This window comes from Hypanus sabinus, chromosome 17 (genome assembly GCF_030144855.1).
Source record: "Hypanus sabinus isolate sHypSab1 chromosome 17, sHypSab1.hap1, whole genome shotgun sequence".
Classification (NCBI taxonomy): Eukaryota; Metazoa; Chordata; class Chondrichthyes; order Myliobatiformes; family Dasyatidae; genus Hypanus; species Hypanus sabinus.
In genome coordinates, this window is record NC_082722.1 from 41,029,116 (window position 1) to 41,056,815 (window position 27,700).

At 39.2% G+C, this 27,700-nt stretch overlaps 1 protein-coding gene across 1 annotated transcript in view; it reads left to right on the forward strand.

The window, feature by feature from the left end:
- LOC132407188 (uncharacterized) overlaps positions 1-27,700 on the forward strand; it is a 545,618-nt gene that overhangs the window by 506,418 nt on the left and 11,500 nt on the right. The window contains exons 7-9 of the mRNA XM_059993474.1: positions 4,051-4,078; positions 7,717-7,897; positions 24,036-24,085. Of these exons, the coding sequence (XP_059849457.1) occupies positions 4,051-4,078; positions 7,717-7,897; positions 24,036-24,085 (259 nt within the window). The remainder of the gene's footprint in view (positions 1-4,050; positions 4,079-7,716; positions 7,898-24,035; positions 24,086-27,700) is intronic.

Genomic DNA, 27,700 nt, shown 5'->3' on the forward strand with positions numbered 1-27,700 from the left:
CCTATGGACTCGCTTTAAAGGACTCTTCATCTCATGTTCTAAATACTTATTGCTTATTTGTTTATTGTTACTTTATTTTTGTATTTGCACAATTTGTTGTCTTTTGTACACAGGCTGAACGTCCAAGTTGGTACAGGCTTGCATTGATTCTAATATGGTTATGGATTTATTGAGTATGCAGAGTATATTCACTCTGTTAAGAAAATTTAGACCCTGATAGCACTAATGAAGTCATCCATTCAACTTCCCATTTCTCAATCAAGAAAAGAACTTTGTGAGTCCATTGCTCATTTTTATTCTAATTCTGTATAGGAAATTCTATGAAAGAAAATAAACTGATCAGCGACAAAGCATCCATCAAATAAATCTGTGACATCTGACCCCATCTCACCTCAGTTTTATGACTTTCATATCTTTGACGGAATAAAGGAAAGATAAGACATGACAGGTGCTGTGTTTTCAAAAATCTTTTATTCACTTTAATTTTGGTTTCCTGGGTGACTTTTCACATCTCTATGGATTTTAGATAAATTTCATACAGCCACTGGATCCTTGTTTTGAAAGTGATCTTTTAAAGCACAGTTATTAAGAACTGCAAAAACAAGAATACCATTGTGTTTTTCTTCAATTTTTCACGTTGTATTATAAGTTAGAAATTTTATCATCTGCAAAACCTTTGTCAGATAAAGGAGACAGCTTGAAAACAATTGCATTAAATTGCTAAATAATAAATACTTTATCCACAGAAACTGAAATACGGAATGGGAAAACATGCATTTCTACCCAAGCACACTAATGGCTACGAGAACAGCCACTCACTCATACTTCAAACATTTATTTCTCATTTTTAATAAAACAGCTGATCCAAATTCAAAGTTGACTTAATAAGTCGCTTATTATTTGGTGTTGGTGACTTCAATGTTTCTGCGTGTTATAGCTGAGAGCATGCCCATATCTGTGACAATGGTTCTGGACTTCAATGCTTGAGATTTTATGAAAGGTTTATTGGATTTTCCAGTCCCTAAAGGGGCAGCCCTTAAAATATCTCTGCAATTGTAAGTCTAATAACACTTTCAGCTCTTGAACAGAGCCTTTTACTTGGCAAAGATAAGGAACTGAAAGTTGCACAGTCAATACAAAGCTATTAATCTTTGTCACCTGGTTGTCACTGTGGTTCAGCCAAACAATGTAGTTTCTTGACCCACGTGCATTCATGTAGCGATTTTATTCAGAATGTCAGCATTCATCAGTGCAAATTTTGTCACTTTGCAACTCACTTGAAGAACTCTCAGATTCTATATCTTGCCTCCAGTGACACGCATCAGATTGCAGTCGTTCATATTGTCTCATTCTGTCAAATAGTGCTCAAAATTCTGCAGAAGTGATTTAAATTTTGCCTGTTGTAATAAAACCAATTAGCTTTCTGAAACAGATAAAGCAGATATTGTCTAATCAACAGGGAAAAAAAGAGGCTCATACTAATGAGATCTAGTTCAGGATTTTTATAAATTTTAGTTCTATGAACATTTTAAATATTTCACAGGTTGAAAACATAATTGTGGTTGTCTATAAATTTCTGCCAGAAAGCAAAATAAATACAAAAGACATAATTATGCTCATAATCATTACTTGTATATTTGCTTAAATATAATGGCATAGCAGCACATCTGGTAACATTTAAGTTATTGAGCACAAGCCTTTAGATAACTAACTTTTGATCGTGTCTGATAAGGAAAGCAACAAAAGCAAAGTAAATACCTGTATATTAATCTGCTTTAAACATACATTTAAAAAAAGAACACAATTCAGCTTCAGACCCCAAGCCAGCTTTTGCTGAAACTCTGTCAACCTGAGTAACCTCTTAAATTTTAAGACCATTGTGCAGAGTTAGCTTGTTGCAGAAGTTGCAGATTTCACAGTCTTCACTGAACAATCAGAAAGAGGAGCATAATGAATATCAAGTGAATGGCTCATTGAGCTTTCCTGTTGAAATGTTCAATTTAAAATACAAAATTGAAGAGATCTACGAACAGTTTACTTAACACATTAATATAGTATAGGAACTTGTGAAGAAGGTTATAAATTTAAGAAACCATTATCTTTTATCAGTTATTGTACATTAAGTTGCTTTTCAAATGGTGTTCTTTCAATGAGTATGCCCACTAATTGATTTAAAGACAATGTTTTAATTTGTGTTAATTGTTCATGAATATGTGCAACTATTTATTCTAATTAAGGATTTGGATTATTGTTGTGATCTTTTAAAAAACAATGCAGGTAAACCAATTCCGAGTCACTTCACGACAGGTACTTCAGAAGTAACATTTTTATTTCTCTAGCTTCTATGAAATGTGTTGTAAAAACAATGAAGGGAAAAGTTATCGGTTGATGGGTGTAACACTGGATTTTACCTAGAGTACAATAGCTTTCTTAGTAACCATTACAACATCATTTTCACTAGTCATTCCTGGAGACTATTTTGTGTTTCTTCTAATTACAAAGCATATCTAAGTTGTAATACTTGGCAGATATTTTATTTTTTCTGTATGAGTAATTACAATTCATTGTCATGTCATTTTTTTGTGCAAATTCTTCAAATTTAATACATGGCAAGCTTACACATGATTTGTGTATTTTGCTTCCTCAGATAGTTCATGAGTAACTGGAGTGTCAGAAATCTCCTTTCCTTCTGTCTGTCTCTGCCTATTACCTTGTCCTTTTGTAAGTGTACTGTTTAATTTTAGTATTCTGTATTTATAAAAGCAACATTCCCTCTAATCCAGACCATGCATTGCTCTGAGCAGGAAACTTTTAAATGGCCTGAAAACTGTGCAGAACTTTAAATTTTTTTTAAATGAAAAATACAGCTGTGTGGAAGCATTTCAGTTACTGTGTGGTCATGCACCCGCATGGGTTAGAGGGAACAGTGTATATAAGTAAATATTACTTGTTGCATGAAACAGTACTGATCAATAAGCTGCGCAGATCAAGCATAATACTGGCTGCCTGCCGGGATGTTGTTTATTCTGTTTACCTGTTAAGATTTAAGTGAAGGTGGAATGATTTTGCAGCAATTGTAAATTGCTCATGTGGACGTGCAAGGAGATAAGTGAAAATACTTATTTACATCAGTCATAGTAAGTCAGGTGATTCACTGTTATAAGCACGGGAGTATCTCAGTCATGTGATCCCCAAGCTGCGTTTGGGATCAGGAGTGATGCTGGACTGATGGTTACTTTTCTAATCAGGCCACTGGGAGTAGTTGTTATGCCAGTGTTGTGGGAATAGGTTAATTTTTGGGCCATAATGTGTAATTACAGTTAGAAAAACACTGAGTTTGAATTATAGAATGGCAGAACATAAACAAAGACAATTGGCTCATCATTCCTGTGCCACATATATCCAACTAATCGCACTCTGTGGCGGTGGGGTTCTGTTCCTAAATAAAATACACATAAGGGACTTCATTTGCTTTTGTTAAGTGTATTGCTTAAAGTCCATTAAAGGCCCTGAAGACAGTGTGACTTGATCGTTTTCTGTTCTGGAGCATAGCTATACATCCCAAATGGTTGGTTTTGTTTCTTAATAGTATCAGTCTGCAAACTGTACGCCAAAGGTAGAATGACTTGCAGCTGATTTCTCAGCCTCCCCCTCTAATTCCCCATTTCTTTTTTGCAAAGACAAATGATTTGCACCTGTATGGTATGGAGACAGCTGAGAATCACAAGTACAGCAGCATAAAAATCAGCAATTTTGAATTCATATATTCACAATATTCATAACAAAAGACGGTTGTTGACAGCTAATCCATTAGACAGTGCCCCAGGCCCAGGCAGCCTTGTTGTTGCATAGTCTCTGAACATGTTGCAAAACTACAAAGATTTTTTCCAACATAGTTACTGCAATCAATATTAAGGTCGTTGTTTTGAAATCCCAAGTAATATTTGTGTTAAATGTAGCAATAGCATTGAATAACATTTAGCTCTCTTCGATTTCTTTAATCTGTGGTAGACATTTTTAGTGAAGCTTTTTTTCGTTTTCCACATGCAGGCTACAGATGCGGAGAACCAGCCAGGAGGTATGACAGACTCATCTCTATCTGTCTTTATTTTCTCTCACCTAATCCCACCCTCTGACATCTCTGTCGGGATTCTTCAAAATTGGATTTGAGTTTAAATTACATATTTGCTAGGTTTTCAGTTTTTCTATCCACTGAACAAATCGGAAATCAATATGTTGAAGCATCAGTGTGTGAGGGGTGGAAAGACTTGCTTGTTCCATCTTCGTTATTAATTTCATTTTTCAGATTTACCACGCTAATGCGGCAATAATGGAACCTGATGTTAATTACTAAAATATTGAAATGTACACCCAAGGTTAAAGATTGAAAGTTGGTCTTGTGTTTATTGATAATAATATCCTATATTGATTCCATTGCTACCAAAGCATCTATTCCAGGCCCAGAATGCAATTAAAATCAAGTGACTACAGATTTCTATTCAAATTTTATCCCTGCTGAGAGAAGGCAATAGGAAAACAAAAGGGTAATTCTGCTTTTTGTAGTTAATCTATTTTAGCGTGGTGATCTGCAAAATGCACAGAGCAAGTAGGAGAAAGTCAGACACTGGCTCAAAATTTGCTGTCACAGGCAAAACACATTATTGAGGTCATCAGAAATTATCACCAATTTCTTGAGGTCCTTAGAGCAGCAATATATTAATAAATAAAGGTTTATTGCAGTGCAAGCACAATCTAGAAGCTTCAATAGCATATGCAAATTGATTTTTTTAAAAGCCGCATGTCTTCAGCTAATGCCATTGAGGGATCCACATCAACAAATGCAGAACAAATACAGAAAATAATTCATAAGAATTTAAAATTACTGTAAAATAAAGTTCAGGAAACAAAGCGATGGAAAGAGAAGTGTGAGTGTGAGAATAAAGAGAAGTAGGGAATGAGTGAAATATATAATCTGTTCAATAATTTAAACTTTCTTGTGAGATAATTATTAACTTCAAAATAATGAAACTAAGTAAGCAGTCAATACCAGAGTTTGTTTCTTGGTTGTAATTAAGATTTATTGAGCTTTTCTAATTTTCTTTTAACATAATTATTAATCCAAATAATGTAACTAAAAGTAAATTTTCAATGCCAGAGAGTTAGTTGTTGTCAGTAATTAAGATTTATCATGCAATTTAAATAACAGCTTTCAGTTAAGTGACACCTTTAATAAAGTAAAAAATGGCAACATACTTCAGGAACCCTGTCAAATAAAAAATTGATGCTACATAATGGGATACCTGAGCCGATGATGTAAAACTTGGTCATGGAGTGTCAATTTAAGATTGAGGACAGAAAGAAAGAGAGATATTTAGATAATCAATTTTGGTGTAAAGACACTAAAACTGAATGCCCAAGCCCTAAATTGTCTGCAATAATGGACACATGATGCTAATTATGAAATTTGTAAATGTGGCTCCAAGGTTAAAGATTGAAATTCAGCTTCCAGTTTACTCCTTAGAATATCCAATGTTGATTCCTTTCCCGACCCAACCTGCAATTAAAAGCACATGAACACAGATTTCAGCAGTTTATCGGGAAGATACAGATGAAATAAGGCTTATTCAGAAAATTGCTGACTTTTGCATTCAATAATACATGTATGATGTCAAAAGGATTCTATAATAAAATTGCCTTATTGACCCCGATAGTCTGTGGTGCCCACCTGACTGTACCAACTTGAGTTGGTTATGAAGGGCCAGTTGAGTTGACACATTGTTATTGAATGTCTTCTAGTGGAGCAAAGCAAAGCAGGCTGTAAGCAGTATCTAGGCCTCAGACAATACGTACTGAGTATCCTCCCCTGAAACACTGCTGACCTTATGACAGATTGCTGCTACTAGAGGCTTGAGAATTGTTTGCAAATGTCTCTAAAAATGCTGTTATTAAACTAAATAGAAGCATCTTACACTTATTTTAAATCATTAAAATAAAGGAAACTAAGCATTCACCTTCTTATTGAGGATTCAGGACCCAGCTGAAATGAGTGGGTTTGCAGAGACAAAGGTGAAAAGGTAAAGTTGCTCCCCACACTGGGTGGAAACCTTGCAGCTTCTTTTGTGTTTATCTGTTGAATGGGCTGAGTAACAAGGGTGGAACTCATGCAAAGAGCTTGCCAGATTTGAACATGGGATCTCTTGCTCCGAAGTCAGAGTGCAATTGCCACTATACCACCACCACAGACATCAGAGACAAAGTGGGAAGTAAATTCAGATGCACCCCCGATCTCCAGTTCACCCTGACTTCGACATTCCAATGTGCTAGGGAGGATTTGGAAAGTGAATAAGAAGTGGCTCAATCCACCTGTTGTTATTGCAGGGAAGCAGAACCTTGATCTTCTTGATCCTAATGTAAATATCTTTGGATCAAGTGGGGAAGACACCAATTCCTTTAGAAGGACCTACCACTTAGTAACAAAGGCACTAAGACAATCTCTGAGGCACAGAGTCAATCTCTGTTTACCAGCAAGTAACCTTTATTATCTCAACTAAAAAGCATGTGGGTTCACAAACTAACTACCTGTGTGCACACCCACTAGAATCCCCTGACCCTCTGTGAACAGTCAGTGAAGAGAAAAGGTATTACTCAGAAAAGGTGTCTACACTGGCCAGGCTTCCTCATGGTCCCGATATCCATGTGTCCGTAGTGTCTTCCCCATCCGCGATGGTTGGTCTATGGAGAATTATTGTTGTTATGTATCTGGAGCACCTGATTCTTATCAAGTTCCTCATCAGTTGAAATGATGGATCTCCATCCCATTGCTTCAAGATCACCTGGCTTACCTGGGTCACTCTATTCCAGGGCTAAAACCAACATTGTTCTATATTTCTTCCCCCAGTCTATATATTGTTCTTTTCAACTCTGGAAGGTCCAAACCAGACAAACTAGGTGACCCAGACACTGAGTCTAATGAGATTACGGATTGCTTCTTAGGTAGGTCCAGCACTTTATTTAATAAATAGCTACTTATCTGAGAATGGTTTCAGGTTTAGCAGGTCATTACCTGAAGCTCCTTTTGACTGCATTGAATTGCTCTGATTAGGTTATCCCATAGCAGGAATCAGCTCAGAGTTCACAAAATGAGGGGAAACAAAGCATTGGTTTGTCTGCTTCCCCTGTCCTTGATTCATCCAAATTTCTAGACTGTAGGTCCTTCTGGCCAACAATCTGAAATGTCAACAATTCCTTCCACCCCTCAGATGCTGCTTAACACACTGTGTTCTTCCAGCATTTTGATTTTTGTTCCTTATTCCAGCCTCTGCAGTCTCTTGCACCTCCATTGTTAGTACTACTGCAATTCTGAGGCCGATAAATGTGAAAGAACCAAGCCAGAAAATGGTAATAAATCCGGTCAATGGCCAACTTGTGAAAAAGAATGTTTGCCACTTACTTCTGAGCTCTAATTGATTGCCGAGCTATAAAAGGAAATCACATTGAATTTTAATTATTCCATGAGAACAAAAACTCCTCTAATTACAATGTTCAGAGGGATCTGTTGGTATGGACATGGAATGTTTCATGCAACAACCAAAGCATTTTTCAGTGCCACAATTATGCTTTTCAACTTAATGAATGGTTGCTGTCCTTTCTTGTTATCTTCATAGTTGAATTATCATTGTAACTGTATTGTAATTCCACCTAATCTTTCTCACAAAGTCTGTCGTAGGTCAAGAAGATCACGATGGGATGAGTGAGGAAAATGAACCAGGCAGGAGCTGTGAAACAACCCAGGCTGTAGAGTCTGGCAGTCAAGATGACTCTAACGAGAAATATTGCCCCCATCTCATGCTGGTTTTTATGACTGAACCTGCAGAAGAAAGTCCGGAGAATCTTAAAGGTCAGTTCAAAACAGTTCAGAAAAGAAATCATTGTCACAGTTCAGGCAATATCAAACCGAAGGACTCTAGTGAAGTTTCAAGCTAGAGGTGAAATACTTCTCGTAGCCACATTCCTTTTACTCACTCCTATGAGTCCACACAATTGAATACGCATCTTACAAAAATAAATCATTGCTTTTCCCCATGTTAGTGACAAACACAAACCCTCAGTAGGTACAAGAGCTGAAAAAAAATCTTGTTTACAACATTGCCCTCTTGAGTACTGAAATTCATTTGCAGTTCTCAAAACTGCATGGTCACTTCTGCTGTTGTCAAGAAGAAATAAAACACTGTAGAACTGCAGTTGTAGTATTCAATCCCTTGTGATTTGTGTGGAGCAGAGATTGCATGTTGGAATGCTTAATGATTTTCCCCATGAGCTGATTTGCTGTGGATAGTAGAAGCTGTAATATCAAGACTTTCTTGCTTAGTTATCATCTTTCAATTCAATAGTACTATAATCTCACAGAGGTTTTCACTGCTGGAATAATGCCTGTAATAGAGGGTCTGCTGTCGGTTAGGTCACTGCATTTATGTCAGTGAAACTTGAACCTAAATCCAAACTTGAAGGATGAGTCTAAAGTGTCCTTTTCGATCATTTACAAGTGCTCCCAGTAATATGAATGTCATGGATTCACACAGCATGGAAACAGGCTATCTGGCCCATCATAACCTTGGTGGGCTTTCTCTTTTGCATTAATCCCGTCTTCCAACGCATGGCCTATAGCCTTCAATGTCTGGGGAATTCAAGTGCTCACCTAGATAGATCTTAAATCCTGTCAGTGACTCATCTTCCACCACTCTCTCAGGCAAAGCACTGAAGGTACTCAGCACTCTGAGGGCAAAAGGTTCCTTTCAGATCCCCTTTAAATGTTTTACTCTTTACCGTAAATCTGTCTCCTCTAGCTTTAGCTATTGCTGATATGGGGGAATGTTTCTTGAAGACTGTCCTGTCCACCTCAGATAATTTTATATACCTAAATCATGTCTCCTCTAAAGTTATTTTACTCCAGTGAAGATAGACCTAACATTTTCAGTCTGTCCTCAATTCTTCCTCTCAGGCAACATCTGGTGAATTCTCTCTGAACCCACTCTAGCACTATTACATCTTTCTGGTAACCAGAACTGAATACAATACTCCATTTGAAGTCTGACTGGTCTATTATAAAATCAGAGCATAATCCCCTTGTAGTTGTATTTATTGTCCTAACTAATGAAGGCCAGTATTCCATATGCTTTTTTAACAGGTTACCTGCACTAACATTTTCAGAGGTACATGGGCTTGTAGACCAAGTTACCTCTGTTCCTCTCTCTCTACTTCCTAGGACCTCATCAGTAGTCACAACATCTATCACCACACATTTATCTGCCATTCCCCAGCCCATTTCACCAGCAACTACACATCTCCCTGTAGCCCAAGTCCACATTTAGCCCTGTCAACATCTCCAGCAATCTAAATGTCACCTGTGTCTGGTTGGCATGATGTTGGAGTCAATTGTTAAGGATGAGGTTATGGAGTACTTGGTGACACAGGACAAGGTAGGACAAAGTCAGCATGGTTTCCTTAAGGGAAAATATTGCCTGATAAACCTGTTGGGAATTCTTTGATGATATTACACGTAGGACGGATAAGGGGGATGTAGTGGATGTTGTATATTTAGACTTTCAGAAGGCCTTTGACAAGGTGTCACACATGAGACTTCTTACCAAGTTAAGAGCCCATGGTATTACAGGAAAGTTACTAACATGGTTAGAGCATTGGCTGATTAGTAGGAGACAGCAAGTTGGAATAAAAAGATCCTTGTCAGGTTGGCTGCCAGTGACTAGTGGTGTTCTTCAGTGGTCACTGTTGTCACTGCTTCTTTTTATGCTGTATATCAATGATTTAGATGATGGAATAGATGACTTTGATGCCAAGTCTGCACACGATACAAAGATTGGTGGAGGAGCAGGTAGTGTTGAGGCAACAGATAGGCTGCAGAAGGACTTAGACCGATTAGGAGAATGGGCAAGAGAGTGGCAAATGAAACACAATGTTGGAAAATGTGTGGTCATGCATTTTGGTAGTAGAAATAAATGTGCAGACTATATTCTAAATGGGGAGAAAATCCAAAAATCTGAGATGCAAAGGGACTTGGGAGTCCTTGTGCAGAACACAAGGTTAACTTGCAGGTAGAGTCGATGGTGAGGAAAACAAAGGCAATGTTAACATTCATTTCAATTGGTCTAGATTACCAGAGCAACGATGTGATGCTAAAGCTTTATAAGGCACTGGTGATGCCTCACCTTGAGTATTGTGAACAGCTTTGGGCTCCTTGTCTAAGAAAAGATGTGCTGGCATTGGAGTAGAATTAGAGGAGTTTCACAAGAATGATTCTGGGAACGAAAGAGTTATCATACAAGGAATGTTTGATAGCTCTGGTCTGTACTCCTGAAATTTAGAAGGATGAGGGGGAATCTCATTGAAATGTTTCATCTGTTGAAAGGCAGAATAGATGTGGAAAGGATGTTTCCCATGGTGGGGGAGTCTAGGATAAGAGAGCACATCTCAGGATAGAAGGGTGTTCATTTAAAACAGAGATGCTGAGAAATTTCTTTAGCCAGAGGGTGGTGAATTTGTGGTACTTATTACCACAGGCAGCTGTGGAGGTGAGGTTGTTGGGTGTATTTAAACCAGAGCTTGATAGGTTCTTGATTGGACATGGCATCAAAGGTTACGGGGAGGGGACTAGGGAGTGGGGCAGACGTGGGGAAAAAGGATCAGCCAGGATTGAATCACGGAGCAGACTCAATAGGCCAAATGGCTGAATTCTGCTCCTATGACTTTTGGTCTTATAGTCAAGTCATTCACAACAGAGTCATAGAGCAATACAGCACAGAACCAAGCCCTTTGACCCACCTAGTCCATGCTGAACTATTAATTTTCCTGGTTTAATTTTACTATTAACTTTACTCAGACATGGATCATACCCATACCCCTCCCATCCACGTACCTATCCAAATTTCCCTTAAATACTGAAATCAAACCCTGATCCAACACTTCCACTTGCAGCTCATTCCACACTCTCACAACCCTCTGAGTGAATAAGTTCCTCCTTACGTCTCCCCTTAATCATTTCAGCTTTCACTCCTAACCCATGACTTCTAGCTTTTGTCTCACCCAACCTTGGTGGATAAAGCCTGCTCACATTTATTCTATCTATTCCCCTCATAATTTTGTGTACATCTGTCAAATCTCCCCTAATCTTCTACAGTCTAGGGAATAAATCTGTGACCCATTCAAACTTTCCCTATAACTCAGGTCCTCAAGTCCTGGCAACATCCTTGTAAATGCTCTCTGCATTTTTTCAATCTTATTGACATCTTTCCTATAGGTAGACAGCCAAAACTGCACACAGCCCTCCAAATTAGGCCTCCCCAAAGTCTTGTACATCTTCAACATAACATTCCAACTCATGTACTAAGTACTTTGACTTATGAAGCCTAATGATCCAAAAGCCTTCTTTACAACCTTATCTGCCCATCAACCCACTTTCAAGGAATTATGGACCTGTATTCCCAGATCCCTCTGTTCTACTGCACTTCTCAGTGCCCTACCACTCATCATGCAAGTCCAACCCTGATTTGTCCTCCCAAAGTGCAACACCGTAAACTTGGCTGCATTAAATTCCATATGCCTTTTTTCAGACCTTTTCTTTCAGCTGGTCCAGATCCTGCTGCAAGCCTTGACAGTCTTCTTTGGAATCCATCACACACCAACCTAGGTGTCATTCACATATTTGCTGATGAAGTTTGCCACATGATGATCCAGATCATTGACATCAATGTTAACAACAACGGACCCTGTGCTGATCCCTACAGCACACCACTAGTTAGATAGGCAACCTTCTACTACCACTCCCTGGCTTCTCCCACGAAGACAATATTTATTTCAATTTACTGCCTCATCTTGAATGCCAAGTGACTAAACCTTCTTGACCACCCTACTAGACAGAACATTAGCAAAGATCTTGCTAAAGTCCTTATAGACAACATCCACTGCCTTGCCTTCAACAACTTTCCTGGTAGCTTTGTTGAAAATTTTTATAAGATTGGTTAGACACAACCTACCACACACAAAGCAGTGTTGACTGTCCCTATTCAGCCCCTGTCTATCCAAATACACATATATCCAGTCCCTTAAAATACCTTCCAATACACCCACTATTGATGTCAGGCTCACCAGCCTATAGTTTCCTGGCTAATTCTTAGAGCCTTTCTTAAATAATGGAACACCATTAGCTATCCTCCATTCCTCTGTCACCTCACCTGTGGCTAAGGGTGTTTTAAATATCTCTGCTAGGACTTCTGCAGTTTCTGCACTGGCCTCCTACAAGATCTGAGGGAACACCTTGTCAGGCCCCGGGGGTTTATCCACCCTCATTTGCCTCAAGACAGCAAACACCTACTCCTCCGTAATCTGAATAGGGTCCATGAAGTCAATGCTGTTTTGCACCACTTCTTTAAATTCCATGTCCATCTTTTAAGTAAACACTGTTGTAAAAAATGAAGTTGTACAGCTGATCTTCCAGGGGACCAATTTTGTCCCTTGCAATGGTTTTGTTCTTAATATACCTGTAGAAGCCCTTGGGATTCTCCTTCACCTTGTCTGCTAGAGCAACCTCATGCTTTCTTCTAGCCCTCCTGATTTCCTTCTTAAATGTTCTTTTGCATTTCTCATACTCCTCAAGTACCTCATTTGCTACTTAGCAACATGCTAAATTATACGATCTTCCTATTTCGGGTATCACCAGTTTGTGGCACAAGTAGCAATCCTAAGATTACAATCCTGAAGGTCCCGTCCTTTAACTTAACACCCAACTCCTTGAACTCACTTTGCAGAACCTCATCCTTCGACCTACCTATGTCATTAATACTGATATGGACCACAACCTCTGGCTTCTCACACTCCCACTTAAGAATGCTGTGGACTCAATCTGAAATGTCCCTTACCCTGCCATCTGGCAGGCACAGACCATCTGGAATTTCATTCTCTTCCATAAAACTTCCTGTCTACTCCCCTAATCAATGAATCCCCTATTACTACAGCTCACCTCTTCTCCCCACTTCTCTTCTAAGCCACAAGGCCAGACTCAGTGCTAGAGGCTTCCTCAGCTAGGTTATCCACCCAACAGTATTCAAAGTGTTATTGAGGCGAGGAGCCACAAGAGTACTCTGCACAGGCTGCCTATCCTCTTCCCCCCTGCTGCCAGTCACCCAGTTCCATGTCCTGTACCTTGGGTATAACTACCTCTCTATTTAACCTGTCAATCAACCCCTCAGTCTTCTGAATGATCCAAAGTGCCAGCATCAATCACTGTAGAACACCACATGTCACCTGTATCCAATCAGAAAAATAACCCTTTACCATCTCTCTTGGCCTCTTCTTGCAAACCCAATTTGGATCCAATTTGCAAACTCACCCTGAATCCCAAACACCATAATCTTTTGGACCAGACTCCCATTTTGGACTTTTCAAATCCATGTGAACCATATCTGCTACACTACCCTCTTTGATGCACTTTGACTTTTTGAGAAGGTAATAATCAGATTGGTAGGACAAGATCTGCCCTTGTCAAAGCCACAAGGGTCATCTCTGCCTTTCCATAAAATAATTAATCTTGTCCCTCAGATTTTTAACCAGTAACTTCCCCCCCCACTATTAATGTTAGGCTTACAGGTCTGAAATTGCCAAATTTTTCCCTGCTATCTCTTGAAAAGAGGGATCATGTTTGATGGCCTCCAATCATTTGGCACCTCACTTGTTGCTAGCAAATATGTAGAACTCTCAGCAAAAGCACCTGCAATCTCTTCTTCCCATTTGAGCTGGGATAAATTTCATCTGGCCTTCAAAGTAAATTTATTTACAAAGTAAATTTAAGCCTTGGGAATTTATAAGACGATTAGTTATAGGAGCAGAATGAGGCCATTCAACCCACTGAGTCTTTTTCGCCTTTCTATCACAACTGATTTGTTATCCCTTTCAACCACCATTCTCCTGCCTTCTCCCCATAACCTTTGATGTGCTTACTAATCAAGCACCTAACAATCTCTGCTTTGTATATACCCAATGATGTGGCCTCCATGACCATCTGTGGCAATGAATTCCATAATTCACTCTTAAGTTCCTATGACGTTATGTAGCCTCTCTTTATTAATACAGATTTGCACCAGAATTTCATTTTTCCCTTCACTGAATTCTCCAAATACGAAGTCTGTTTCTTTTGTGAAGAAGACCATAAGACATAGGAGCAGAATTAGGCCATTCAGCCCATTGAGTCTGCTCCACTGTTTCGTCATGGCTGATTCCAGATCCCACTCAATGCCATACACCTGCCTTCTCGCCATATCAATCAGGAAATAATCAACTTCCCACTGACCTGGCCTCCACCACAATCTGTGGCAGATTCCACAGATTCACTACGCACTGGCTAAGAAATTTTCTCATTGCCTCTATTCTAAAAGGTCACCCTTCAATTTTGAGGCTGTACCCTGGATACCCCAGAGGAAATATCCTCTCCATATCCACCTTATCTAATCCTTTTAACATTGGGTAGGTTTTTATAAGATCCCCCTGCAATCTTCTAAATCCTAGTGAGCACAGGCCCAAAGCTGCCAAACGCTCCTTGTATGTTAACCTCTTGATTCCCAGAATCATCCTCATGAACCTCCTCTGGACTCTCTCCAATGACAACACATCCATTCTGAGATATGGGGCTCAAACTGTTGACAATACTCCAAGTGCAGCCTGACGACTGTCTTATGAAGCCTCAGCGTTATCTCCTTGCTTGTATATTCTATTCCCCTTGAAGTAAATGCCAACATTGCATTGGCCTTCTTTACCACAAACTTAACCTGTAAATTAACCTTCTGGGAGTGTTGCACAAGGACTCCCAAGTCCCTCTGCACATCTGATGTCTGAAACTTCCCCCCATTTATATAATAGTCTGCACTATTATTCCTTTTACTAAAATGCATTATCATACATTTCCCAACACTGTATTCCATCTGCCACTTTTTTGCCCATTCTTCCAATTTGTCTAAGTCCTGCTGCAATCACATTGCTTCCTCAGCACTACCTACCCCTCCATCCATCTTTGTATCATCCACAGACTTTGCCACAGAGCCATCAATTCCATTATCCAAATCATTGACAAACAATATGAAAAGTAGTGGTCCCAATACTGACCCCTGAGGAACACAACTGATCACTGACAGCCAACCAGAAAAGGCCCCCTTTGTTGCCATTCATTGCCTCCTGCCCATCAGCCACTCCTCTATCCATGCCAGTGCATTTCCTGTAATGCCTTAGGATTTTATCTTGTTAAGCAACCTCATGTATGGCACCTTATCAATTGCCTTCTGAAAATCCAAGTAAATGACATCCACTGCCTCTTCTTTGTCCACCCTGCTTGTTACTTCCTCGAAGAACCGTAACAGATTTGTCAGACAAGATATCCCTTTACAAAATCATACTACTTTGACTTATGTTATCATCAGTCTCCAAGAACCCCGAAACCTCATCCTTAATAATGGACTCCAACACTTTCCCATCCACTGACATTAGACTAACTGCCCTGAAGCTGCAGGGCCTTCGTCCCTTCTTAAAGAGTGAAGTGACATTTGCAATCTTCCATTCCTGCAGGACCATGCTAGAATCAAGTGATTCTTGAAAGATCATGATCAATGCATCTGTTATCTCTTCAGCAATCTTTCTCAGGATCTTATGATGTAGTCCATCTGGTCCAGGTGATGTCCACCTTAAGACCTTTGAGTTTTCCTAGCACTTTTTCCTTTGTAATAGCAAAGGCACTCACTCCCACTCCCTGGCACTCATAGATCTCTGGCACACTGCTAGTATCTTCCACAGTGCGGATAGATGCAAAGTTCTCATTAAGTTCATCTGCCATTTCTTTGTCCCCCATTACTACCTCACCAGTATAATTTTCCAGTGGTCCAATATCAACTCTCATGTCCCTTTTATTCTTTATATAAATGAAAAATCTTTTAGTGTCAGGTTTTATATTCTTGGCTAGTTTGCCCTCATATTTAATCTTTTCCCTTCTTATAGCTTTTTAGTTGCCTTTTGTTGGATTTTAAAAGCTTCCCACTCATTTTTGCTACATTATATGCCCTTCACTTGGCTTTAATGCAGTCCCAAGCTTCCCTTGTCAGACATGGATGTCTGGTCCTGCCATTTGAGAACTTATTCTTCTATGGGACACCTCTGTGCTGCGCCTTGTGAACTATTCCCAGAAGCTTCAGCCATCTCTGTTCTGCCATCATCCCCACCAGTATCCTCCTCCAGTCCACCTGGGCAAGCTTGTCTCACTTGTCTGCATAATTCTCTTTATTCCTTTGCAATACTTACACATGTGATTTGTACTGTTGAATTGCAGTATGAATTCAATCACATTATGATCACTGTCTCCGAAGGGTTCCTTTACAATAAGCTCCTGAATCCTCTTTCTGAAGATGCAGTTCCATCTCTTACCAACAGTGTCACACCACCACCTATGTCTTCCTGCTTGTCGATTTGATACAAAGTATGTCATTTGATGTTAAGCTCCCAACTATGACCTTCTTTCAGCCATGACTCAGTGATGCCCATGTTATATCGATCAATCTCTAGTTGCACCTCGAGTTCGTCCACCTTATTCTGAATGCTACGTACATTTAAATATAGTACCTTCAGACCTGCATTCTTCATCCCTTTGAATTTTCGCTTTGCGGTACAACTTAACTCTTTGCTCTGTCTGCACTTGTAACCAGTCACTGGCTTGTCCTACCTTACATTCACGTTACATCCTTTATCTACTTGTAAACCTGCTGGCTCATCCTCAGCTCCTTTGTACTGGTTCCCATCCCCCTGCCATGTTAGCTTAATCCACTCCCAACAGCTCTAATAAATCTAGTAAACCCTCTAGAATACCAATGAAGAATAAAAACTTGGCAAATCTAAGTCCACAGGACAGAAATGATCCTTTAGACTCTGATCATAAGATATGAAAAAATAAATAAAAATGGAACGTGGTGAAATACTCAGCACGTCAGACAGCATCAGTGGAGTCAGCATTGGAGTGAGAGTTAGCATTCAAATTGGAAGTTACTCCAGCTTAGAAAACAGTAGTAATATGATCTGAAACATCATTTCTTTGAAATGTCAAATGTTAACAGCATTTTCTGTGCAGGCAGTTTTTAGCTTTATGATAGGAAATTAAATTATATTTTGGCATATTACGAGGGGGTTAAGATTTTTTTTATTTTTCTTGGTATCAAGGATCGATATTTTAATCTTCATCTTCAAGGTACGTAGATGTTGGTGACACTGACTATTTTGACCATCTCTAAACACCTCAAGTGAGGAAACAGTTAAAAGTCATTCACATGCATAGGGCCCAGAATCACGTAAAATCAACATTTTAAGGAGGAGTGAATTGCCTGAGATGGTCAATTGCAGCTTATTGGGAAGAGTAGCCTGCTCTTAGGCACGGTCTCTTAGCAAGCTGTCCAGCTGGCTCCTCAGCTGATCAGCGAAGCCCCGGGCAGCACACAATCCTTCTGGCTCAGGTGTTTGGCCATGCAGTCATGGGGAAGCAGAGTATACAGCAGTGGGCTCAGCATTCAGCCCTGTGGGGCATCCATGGTGAGGATGATGAGGAGGGAGGTGCAGTTGTGCATCCTGTCTTTCAAAAGGTTGGTTCATTAGGAAGTCCAATTCCCAGTTGAACTGTGGTGTATTAGACTGAGGAGTAGAAGCTTGTTCACCAAGATCTGTGGGACAATAGTGTGGAAGGCTAAAATAAAACCCAGAAACAGTATTCTGACACAAAGGCCCTTGCTTTTTAGGTGTGTCAGTGCCAAGTGAATGATAGTGAATCTATCATTGAGCATTTCAGTTGGTAAGCATTCTGGTGAGCGTTCAATGTGCAGGAACTGAGTTCTTCATATGTGCTGTCAGCAGCCATTCAAATCACTTCACCATGTCTGGCGCCAGTGCCACTGGACGGTAGTCATTTAGTTCTGAAGGCATAAAGTTCTTTTGTACAGGAATTTGAAGCATGTTGGGATAGCAGTCTGGATGAGTGAACTGTTGAAAATGTCTGTGAAGATCTCTGTCTATTAGTCATTACTATGGTATCAGCTAACAGGTTGATGGAGCTCTAACCTTTAGATTTAGTCAGAAAGAATCTTCTAAAGTCAAGATGTGATTTTTACAATGATCTGGTGTTTGTGGTTACCTTGTTAAAACAGCTGATCAGGATTTTGTTCCAGATGTATTTAACTCCATATATTGAATAGCCTAACTTACGTGGTAGCATTCAAACTCAGATCTTTGGATCAGTAGTCCAGATTTTGGGTTGCCAGACTACTAATATAACTCAATGTTCCCACAATCTTTCAGTGAATATCACCAACTTGCCATCTTATTGTATTGTCCACAGAGCACATGGACACGAACTATTCTGATTGTCACATGATCCAATCCAAAATGCCTTCTCTCAAGAGTTATGATAATAAACATACGTTGTGTACTTTGACACGATTTCCTCTGTTTTCCTTCTGCCTCAAATCCATGGAAAATTCGTACGGAAGTTGCATGCATTGGAATTGCAAGTATCAAAGTCTGAAACTGCTCTGAGAGAGGTGCCTGTTTCTAATTGGTGGTGTAGTTGTTGCTTGAAGCAGATTGTCAATTGCCATTATTACTCTGAGCAGGTTCTTGGCAACTGGATCAAGGCCATCAGTTCTTTCCACCAATTATTATAAACACTCTGTTCAAACTTTACTTAGGTCAATCCACTCTCTTCCAATTCACACCACTTAAATAAACTAGTGGCTATGTTACTATGTGCCTCCTGTACTCCTCCTGAGTATACTATCGCTATAAAAAGTATTTACCCCACTTGGGAATGTTCATGTTTTATAACATTGAATTTGTTTGAACATTTATTTGGCTTTTTTGAAACTGATCAACAGAAAAGATTCTTTTGTGTCTGATGAAATTAAGTTTCTACAAATTGATATAAATTTATTATAATTATGAAACTCTAAATAATTGATTGCATAATTACTCACCCTCCTCAAGTCAATATTTAGTAGATGCACCTTTGGCAGCAATTACAGCCTTGAGTATGCATTGATAGATCTCTATCAGCTTTGCACGTCTGGATACTGCAATTTTTCCCCCTTCTTCTTTACAAAACTGCTCAAGCTCTATCAAACATACATCAAACATAACGTTTGCTCTGATAGCCAAAAAGCTCAATTTTAGTTTCATCAGATCATAAAATTTTCTTACAGCTGACTTCTGGCAAGTTCCAGCTGAGATTTCATGTGAGTTTTTTCAACAGTGGCTTTCTCTTTGCCACTCTCCCATAAAGCTATGACTGATTATGTACCCAGGCAACAGTTGTTGTATGTGCCGTCTTTCCCACCTCAGCCATTGAAGCTTGTAATTCCTCCAGAGTTGTCATGGGTCTCTTGGTGGCTTCCTTCACTAGTCCCCTTCTTGTACGGTCTCTCAGTTTTTGGGTATGGCCTGCTCTATGCAGATTTACAGTTGTACCATATTCTTTCCATTTCTTGATTATTGATTTAACTGTACGCCAAGGAATATTCAGTGACTTGGAAATTTTCCTGGTGTGGTTTTTGCCAGGATACTGACTCACCAGCCGTTGGACCTTCCAGATACAAGTGTATTTTTACTGCAATAAATTGAAACACCTTGACTGCACAGCAGTGATCTCTATTTAACTAATTATGTGACTTCTAAAATCATTTGACTGCACCAGAGATGATTTGGCGTGTCATATTAAAGGGGGTGAATACTTCTGCAATCTATTATTTTGTGGTTTATATTTGTAATTAATTTAGATCACTTTGTAGAGTTCTTTTCTTCACTTTGGACACAAAAGAGTCTTTTTCTATTGAACAGTGTCAAAAGAAGCTAAATTAAATCTACTGTGATTCAATGCTGTAAAACAATAAAACATGAAAACTTCCAAGTGGGGGGTGAATACTTTTTAGAGGCACAGTATGTTGCTGCTGTAGCCCATCCACTTCAAGATTTGATGTTTTATGCATTCAGAGATGCTCTCCTGCACACCTTTGTTTTAACATGTGGTTATCTGAGTTACTGTCTCCCTTCTGTCAGCTTAGTCAAGAACAATAACACCAGAGTAACTGATGGGTCATTTAGAGGATTGTTTTTGTGTGTAATCTTCCTGCTGCCGTAATATACTCTGTGGCCATTTTAGTAGGTTCTTCGTGCCTAATAAATTTGCCGCTGAGTGTATGTTTGTGATCTGCTGCTGAAGTCCATCCACTTCAAGGTTTGACGCATTGTGCATTCAGAGATGTTCTGCACACTACTGTTGTAACACGTGGCTTTTTGAGTGATCGTTACCTTCCTGTTAGCTTGAATCAGTCTGGCCATTCTCCTCCGACCTCTTTCAATAACAAAGTGTTTTGAGCCACAAAACTGGGTGTTTTTTTGTTTTCTCACACCATTCTCTATGTAGTGTAGATGCTTGTGTGTGAAATTCGCAGGAAATTGGTAGCTTCTGAGCTACCCAAACCACCCCTTCAGGCACCAACAATCATTTCACGGACAGAGTAACTTGGATCACGTTTCTTCCCTGTTCTGATATTTGGTCTGAACAACAACTGAACCTCTTGACCATGTCTGCACGCTTTTACGCATTCAGTTGCTGCCAGGTGATTGGCTGATGGGATATTTACAGGTGTCCAACTCTACCTAATAAAGTGGCCAGTAAGTGTTCATCCCATGGTCCTCTAGAGGCTTTTGCAAATCTTCATATAAATATTTTAATTTGTCATCCACAATGTCTGTGTTTCATATCATTTCTGTTGTCTTCATGAGAGGCATTGCTAGTGATCCCCCAGTGAACAGCTCAACCCATGTCAAAAATTACTGGAAACAGCATTTCCATAGATATTTAGCTCAAGTTATAGCAGCATGTTCAGGAAAAACCCTGGGGAAATTACTGTTCAATGCCTGATGAGTTATTAATAATCTTGTGGTGCTTTTCTCTTTGGTGACTGTTTAACCTGTATGATGAGATTTCATGTTTGCACTCATTACCAGTGCGAAGATGAAATGCAAATGAACATTGCAAATATCATGTTAGTCAGACAGAGTAAATCTGCACCACTTGCCCCATCCAGCTGAGCAAAGGCAGCTGCTTAGGTAGAGCAAATAGAGCAGATCATGTAAGATTCATTTTTTTTTTATCCTCAGGCTTGAAAAAGAGTAATGCCATTTTCAGCTAGTCAGGTTTTTGAGTAGTTTCAGTGAATGAATTTCTAGATCCAATTGGTTTCAGTTAGGCAATTACTGTAAAATCCAATGTAGAAGTTGATTTTCCAGGATTTGTTTTTGAAGCGGCCAAAAGCTTGAGGTGATTTATAAGTTATAGATTATATGAGTTACAAAGCAGTGTGTATATTGGTTAGTCTTTCCAAACTATGTTTCACAAGAACAGTACATCAGTCTACCAAATGGATTCCCTGTCCACTCACTGCCAGACTACAGTGCAGACCAGCCGTTCAACTCCTCCTGCCAGACAGAGCTCTCCCACGTGTCAGACTCACTGTCCTCTGCGACTTCCACACTGGCCTTTTCGCTCCCACTGCTGCTCTGGTCTTCTCACGTCTGTCGGCAAATTGTCTCTCTGACCCTGTTCGACTGCACTTCCACCTGACTAAACTAACATGAAAGATTTATGGTACTTGCTTATAATGATGATTACTGCCTTTTTCTATCAGCTGAAGGCATGCCTTTCAAGCTTTGGCAAGTTTTCCAAACCTTGTGATCAGGACGGCAAATCTCCTTGTTCTGTACTCTGCAATATGTGTGGGGAATGAACAGCTCTTAGCCAACTGAATTGAAAGCACAGTGTGAATAACTGCTGAGTATTTTCCTGAAACTGAACGTAAAAATGGTTGTGACAAACATAAATGTATACCGGATTTACTGACAATTGTAGCTTAGCGTGCAGTGCTCGTTATGCAGGGAAATAGACCCAGTGGCCACTTTATTAGGAACACCTATATACCTGCTCAGAGAAGACAGCCTGACTGGTTCAAGCAGACAGGAAGGTGACAGTAATTCAAATAGTAATGAGTTACAGCAGTGGTGTGCAGAGGAGCATCTCTGGATGCACATCGCTTCGAGCGTTAAAGTGGATGGGCTTCAGCAGCAGAAGATCACAAACATACACTCAGTGGCCACATTATTTGGCACAAGAGGTACCTAATAAAGTGGCCATTGAGTGTATTACAGCAGCAGCAAGATTACACCCGAAAACAATCCAAAAATTAATCATCAGTTACTCTAGCTTTAATTTTGTTGACTAAGGAAGGGAATTTAGTCAATGCAGCAAGAAAGCCACCAGTTCTTTTCTGATGTTTTCAATTAATCATTTACACCCATCAGAGCCACTGAAATGGGTAACTGGACCTCAGATTACCATTTCATCTCAAAGAGGGTTTTTCAAACAGCTGAAGACTGACTTTTCTGACAATTTTAATTATGTGTTGTCCCTAGGCTAATCCCATAGCTATTGTTCTTTCTTCCGAGAAATAGAACATAATGATTAAGTTTAACACTTGTCATATTCAACATTAACTGTTATTTTCCAACTGACAGCATGCTGAATTCCCCAGTGAAGCACAACACTTCTTTATGATCCATATTAGGATGTTTTGTGACAGATCATTACTGCACGTCAGTGTATCTGGGTTACCACCTATACATCAAACACCAAGCAAGTCAATGTATCAGTTCTGAAATAGCTTCTACTCTGTTTTAAAAAAAACTGTTTCACTGCTTACTCATATCTATGATCAGATTGTCATTTCTAAATCTTTTGTATGTAATGTGACTTTTTTGTATTAAATCCTATTTGCTACCTGTATGTGCAGACAGATGATAAGTCCAGGGCAGAAACATTTCAATACCTGTTGGTCCAATATTAGGTGATTATATTAGCATATTACTTCTTACCATGTACTTTTTATAAAGAATATTGCAAAATCTCTCTGACACCATCCGAATAATACTATGAATTGTACCAAGTGTGGAATATTATGAATCTCCAGACTATAGCCTTAACATTACTCATTATTTGCTTCTAATTAAAATGTATATTCATCTTGTTTCATATGGAGTGTGGATGGATAGGTAATTAGTCATCTTTCAGACTGACAATGGTTGTGGCCATAGACACATTAACTCTCAGTGTGCTCTCTGCTTCAATGCAAGATATGTGTGACACGATTATTATTTCCAAGCACTTCATAAGCTGATTTTTTTCTGATATCTGTAGATGTTGATAAGATATTGTTTTAAACACAATTATTTATCTTTTTTGATTTATCTGCATTCATTTTGCATGTTTCCATTTACTTCATTTATGCATATTTTGCAATTAGCAAAAAGGCCATCATTGATGTCACAATGGTCACTTCCAAATTTTTCGAAGTATTTAGGGTGTGCTTATTCCCCGTAGATTTAGGCAATCCAGAGAACTATGAGACTCTGCACTGCTCAGTCTGCTCTCTGAGTTACTTGTGGAGTTCATAGATGTGAGGTGTGACCATGAAGAGTGAGTAATCAGTCTTCATGGAGATTGAATATCTGTGTGGATGTGTGTCTCTCATATTGCACAAGATGTCCGGGAATCCAATGGAGGAAGTCTCAGGGGTGTTCAGGCTGATGAGAAGACTCTGAATTCTCTGTCCTCTGGGTAAGAAGAGTCACCGGTAAATGCAGGGGTATAAAAAGCCTAAATCGTGTATCCTTTCATTTGATGGTAAACATTACATCCAAAAACAGAAGGATCTTTCGTGATTTATAGTGACATATAACCAATAAACAAAAATTTCCCCTGTGAGTATTATAGTACAAAATAAGACAATATTTTGTTCCATGGTATGAAGGCATTGCCAATCTTTAAAAAAAAAATGATCAAGCTTTCTCCCCTTGGCTGTATCCAGTAATGATAAGCTATTACACGAAACTTGTATTTTCAGGACAAATGGCACACAAAACAGAAGTGAAGGATTTTGTCAGAAAATCCAAGGTCAGCTTTATATTGTTACTACCTTTGATATTAGGTATCTTCTTGCAAGCTTTTGTTTCAATTTCAAAAGGAAAAGGTTATTATAATATTAACTTAAATCCTTCTGATAGTTACTAAGTTGGCAACAAACTATTTTTTTATTTTGTGTGCTGTTTTGGTGGAAATTTTAAAATCGCGAACTGTGCAATCTATGTTCACTACTGTTTTGTACTTATAGCACATAAAATGAAAGAAAGTGGAGCAGAAGGTCAGTGATTGTATGATGTGATGGGAGCAGTGTTTGGTTGTTAAATGCCAATTATTATATGAAGGGTAACGCATTCGTGTAGGCATACCAATGAAACCATTTCATTTAAAATCAATGACATTGGTAATAATGGGATGTAATATTTAGCTATACTAGAGCAATCAGTGTAGCTTGCATTTTAGAAATGTTGTTAGCCTCATCTTTCTTTTAGCCGGCCTGTGGTATAGGGCATCCACACCAGAGTATGGGGCGAGTGATCCTGGGTTCAAATCCGGCAGGCTCCTTTCATGCTTTCCAACCATGGGTTGAGCATTGACCTAGCAACTTGGCCTTGTAATAAAACAGACAAATGCTAAAGAAATGGCAAGGCCATCACCCGACGAACCACTAGGTGCAGAGAGAAACTAACTCATCATTCTTTGGAAAGGTTACTTCCAAATTTGTCTTTAGTAGTTAAGCTATTTTTACCTCTTTCTGAAAATTTTCATCTGCTAAGGTACTCAAGTCAATATTTTCAAACCAATCTCAGTTCTGTCAATAAAGAGGAATGGTTTTTAAAAAAATCATGTCACCTCAATTTAGTCTAGTTTCCTTTTAAGACACCCTCCTTTTGTAGGAGAATGGAGGGAATATTAATCAACGTGCCCCTGACCTACTTTCTGCATTTCCTGATAACTGTGTTAAGGCTTGGGAGCAACTAGCAAATAATTTGTAGTCAGGAAAAGACTTCAGGAGGAAAAAGATAATATTCCTCTTCATCACCGGCAGTTTAACAGCAAATTGTGGCAATGCTCATCGTTCCCAATCTATCCCTCAGTTATTTTTTGTAAACAACATCTGTCATGTGTTTCAACATAATCGCAATCAGTGGCTCTCACATCTGATCTCAAAGGAGACATCCCAGGAAGACACAGCAAAACTTATAGCATGGCTTTCTACTTTTCCATCAATGGTCACTCCAAAGGTGGAGTTCAGAAGATCCAGGCATCCAGCAGCAACCATGCCTAACAGCCAGTCATATTGAAGAGCTCTCGTAGACAGCAATCCAGTCAACCAAAGCATATTTTTAAACTAATTTTTGAAATATTTTACAGAGATATAGATTAAGGATGAAAACATAGATGAGATTAAGGTAGTGGGTGAAATATAAACTTCAATTATGCAATAAATTTTTTTGAAAGTTAATATTTTTATTACATATTACAACCCAAACATTATCTTTCAAGAATCGATAGATTGTGGCATTGTACTGGATGACTGGAAAATTGAAAATGCTACTCTTCTATTTAAGAAGGGTGGGAGGCAGCAGAAAGGAAACCATAGACCTGTTAGCCTGACATCAGTGGTTGGAAAGTTGTTGGAATTGATATTTAGGGATGAGATTATGGAATACCTGGAGGCAAATGACAAGATAGGCCAAAGCCAGCATGGTTTCCTGAAAGGAAAATCCTGCCTGACTAACTTACTGCAATTCTTTGAGGAAATTACAAGCAGGGTAGACAAAGGAGATGCAGTAGATGTGGTGTACTGGGATTTTCAGAAGGCCTTTGACAAGGTGCTGCACATGAGTCTGCTTAGCAAGATAAGAGTCCATGGAACTACAGGGAAGTTACTAGCATGGGTGGAGCATTGGCTGATTAGCAGAAAACGGAGAGTGGGAATAAAGAGATCCTATTCTGGCTGGCTTTCGGTTACCAGTGGAGTTCCACAGGGGTCGAGTTGGGACTGCTGCTTTTTATGATGTATGTCGGTGATTTGGTCTATGGGACTAATGGATTTGTGGCTAAATTTGCCAATGATACAAAGGTAGGTGGTGGCGAGGGTAGTATTGAGGAAACAGAGAACCTGCAGAGAAACTTAGATAGTTTAGGGGAATGGGCAAAGAAATGGCAAATGAAATGGCAAATGAAAGTGTATGGTCATGCATTTTGGTGGAAGGAATAAACAAGCAGACTATTATTTAGATGGGGAGAAAATTCAAAATGCAGTGATGCAAAGGGACTTAGGAGTCCTTGTGCAGGATACCTAAAGGTTACCCTCCAGGCTGAATCAGTGGTGAAGAAGGTGAATGCAATTTTGGCATTCATTTCTAGAGGTAAAGAATATAAGAGCAGGGATGTGATATTGAGGCCCTATAAGGCACTCGTGAGACCACACTTGGAGTATTGTGGGCCTTCTTATTTTAGAAAGGATATACTGATATTGGAGAGGGTTCAGAGAAGATTCATGGGATTGATTCCAGGAATGAATGAGGAACATCTGGCAGCTCTTGGGCTGTATTCCCTGGAGTTCAAGAGGGTGAATCTCATAGAAACATTCGGAATGTTAAAAGGCCTGAACAGATTAGGTATGGCAAAGTTATTTCCCATGGTAGGGGAGTCTAGGACAAGAGGGTACAACTTCAGGATTGAAGGACATCCATTTAGAACAGAGATGTGAAGAAACTACAAGTCAGAGGGTGGTAAATCTACAGAATTTGTAGCTACAAGTGGCATTTGGGTGCATTTATAGAAGAGATAGGTTCTTGATTAGCCAGGGCATGAAAGGGTATGGGGAAAAGGCAAGCAAGTGGGGATGACTGGAAGAATTAGATCAGCCCATGATTGAATGGCAGAGCAGACTTGATGGGCTGAATGGCCTAGTTCTGCTCCCATATCTTATGGCCTTATGACATCTGAAGTAAATCTTTTAGGATGAGGGAACACATGAAGTAGTAATTATGGCACAGTGTGAGATTTTTAAAATGAGTCAAAATTCAAACAAATTCAGGGAAAGAAAAAATCAGAATCTGTTTACTCACTTAACATGAACTGTTGCACAAAATAAAATAGACATTCACTCTGAGCCAGTGCAAGGATACAAGAACAGATCAGACAAAATGGCTCATGACAGTGTGTCCTTGTGCCTTAAGAGACCTCACTGATCTCTCCATCAAAGTTTTTATTTGGAAAAATTGTTCATGGGAAATAACACTGGACAACAAAGTTTTTGCTTCCTGAATACTTTTAGGTGTATCTTACAGCTTTTGGGCTGCTGATCATGAACGTCACCGTGAAATTTCCCTATCACGCTCCACTTATTTTGAAATCACCTATATTTGTTATTTCAATTCATAATTCAAATCACAATAACTGGTGCCAAGTTTAAGGAAGGCATTTTGTTGGTCCACAAATCAAACAGGTCATCAATGACAGGAAATTCAAATAATTTCAAGTGGGGCCGGAGAAAATCGCATAGAAGGCATTCAAGGATGTTGTTGAAAACTACGGAGCTCCAGATTATGTGCAGCTGGTGTCAACATGCTTCAAGCATACAAAACAATGAAGTGCAACATGTCACTAAAGATTAATTTTCTACATTCCCATTTA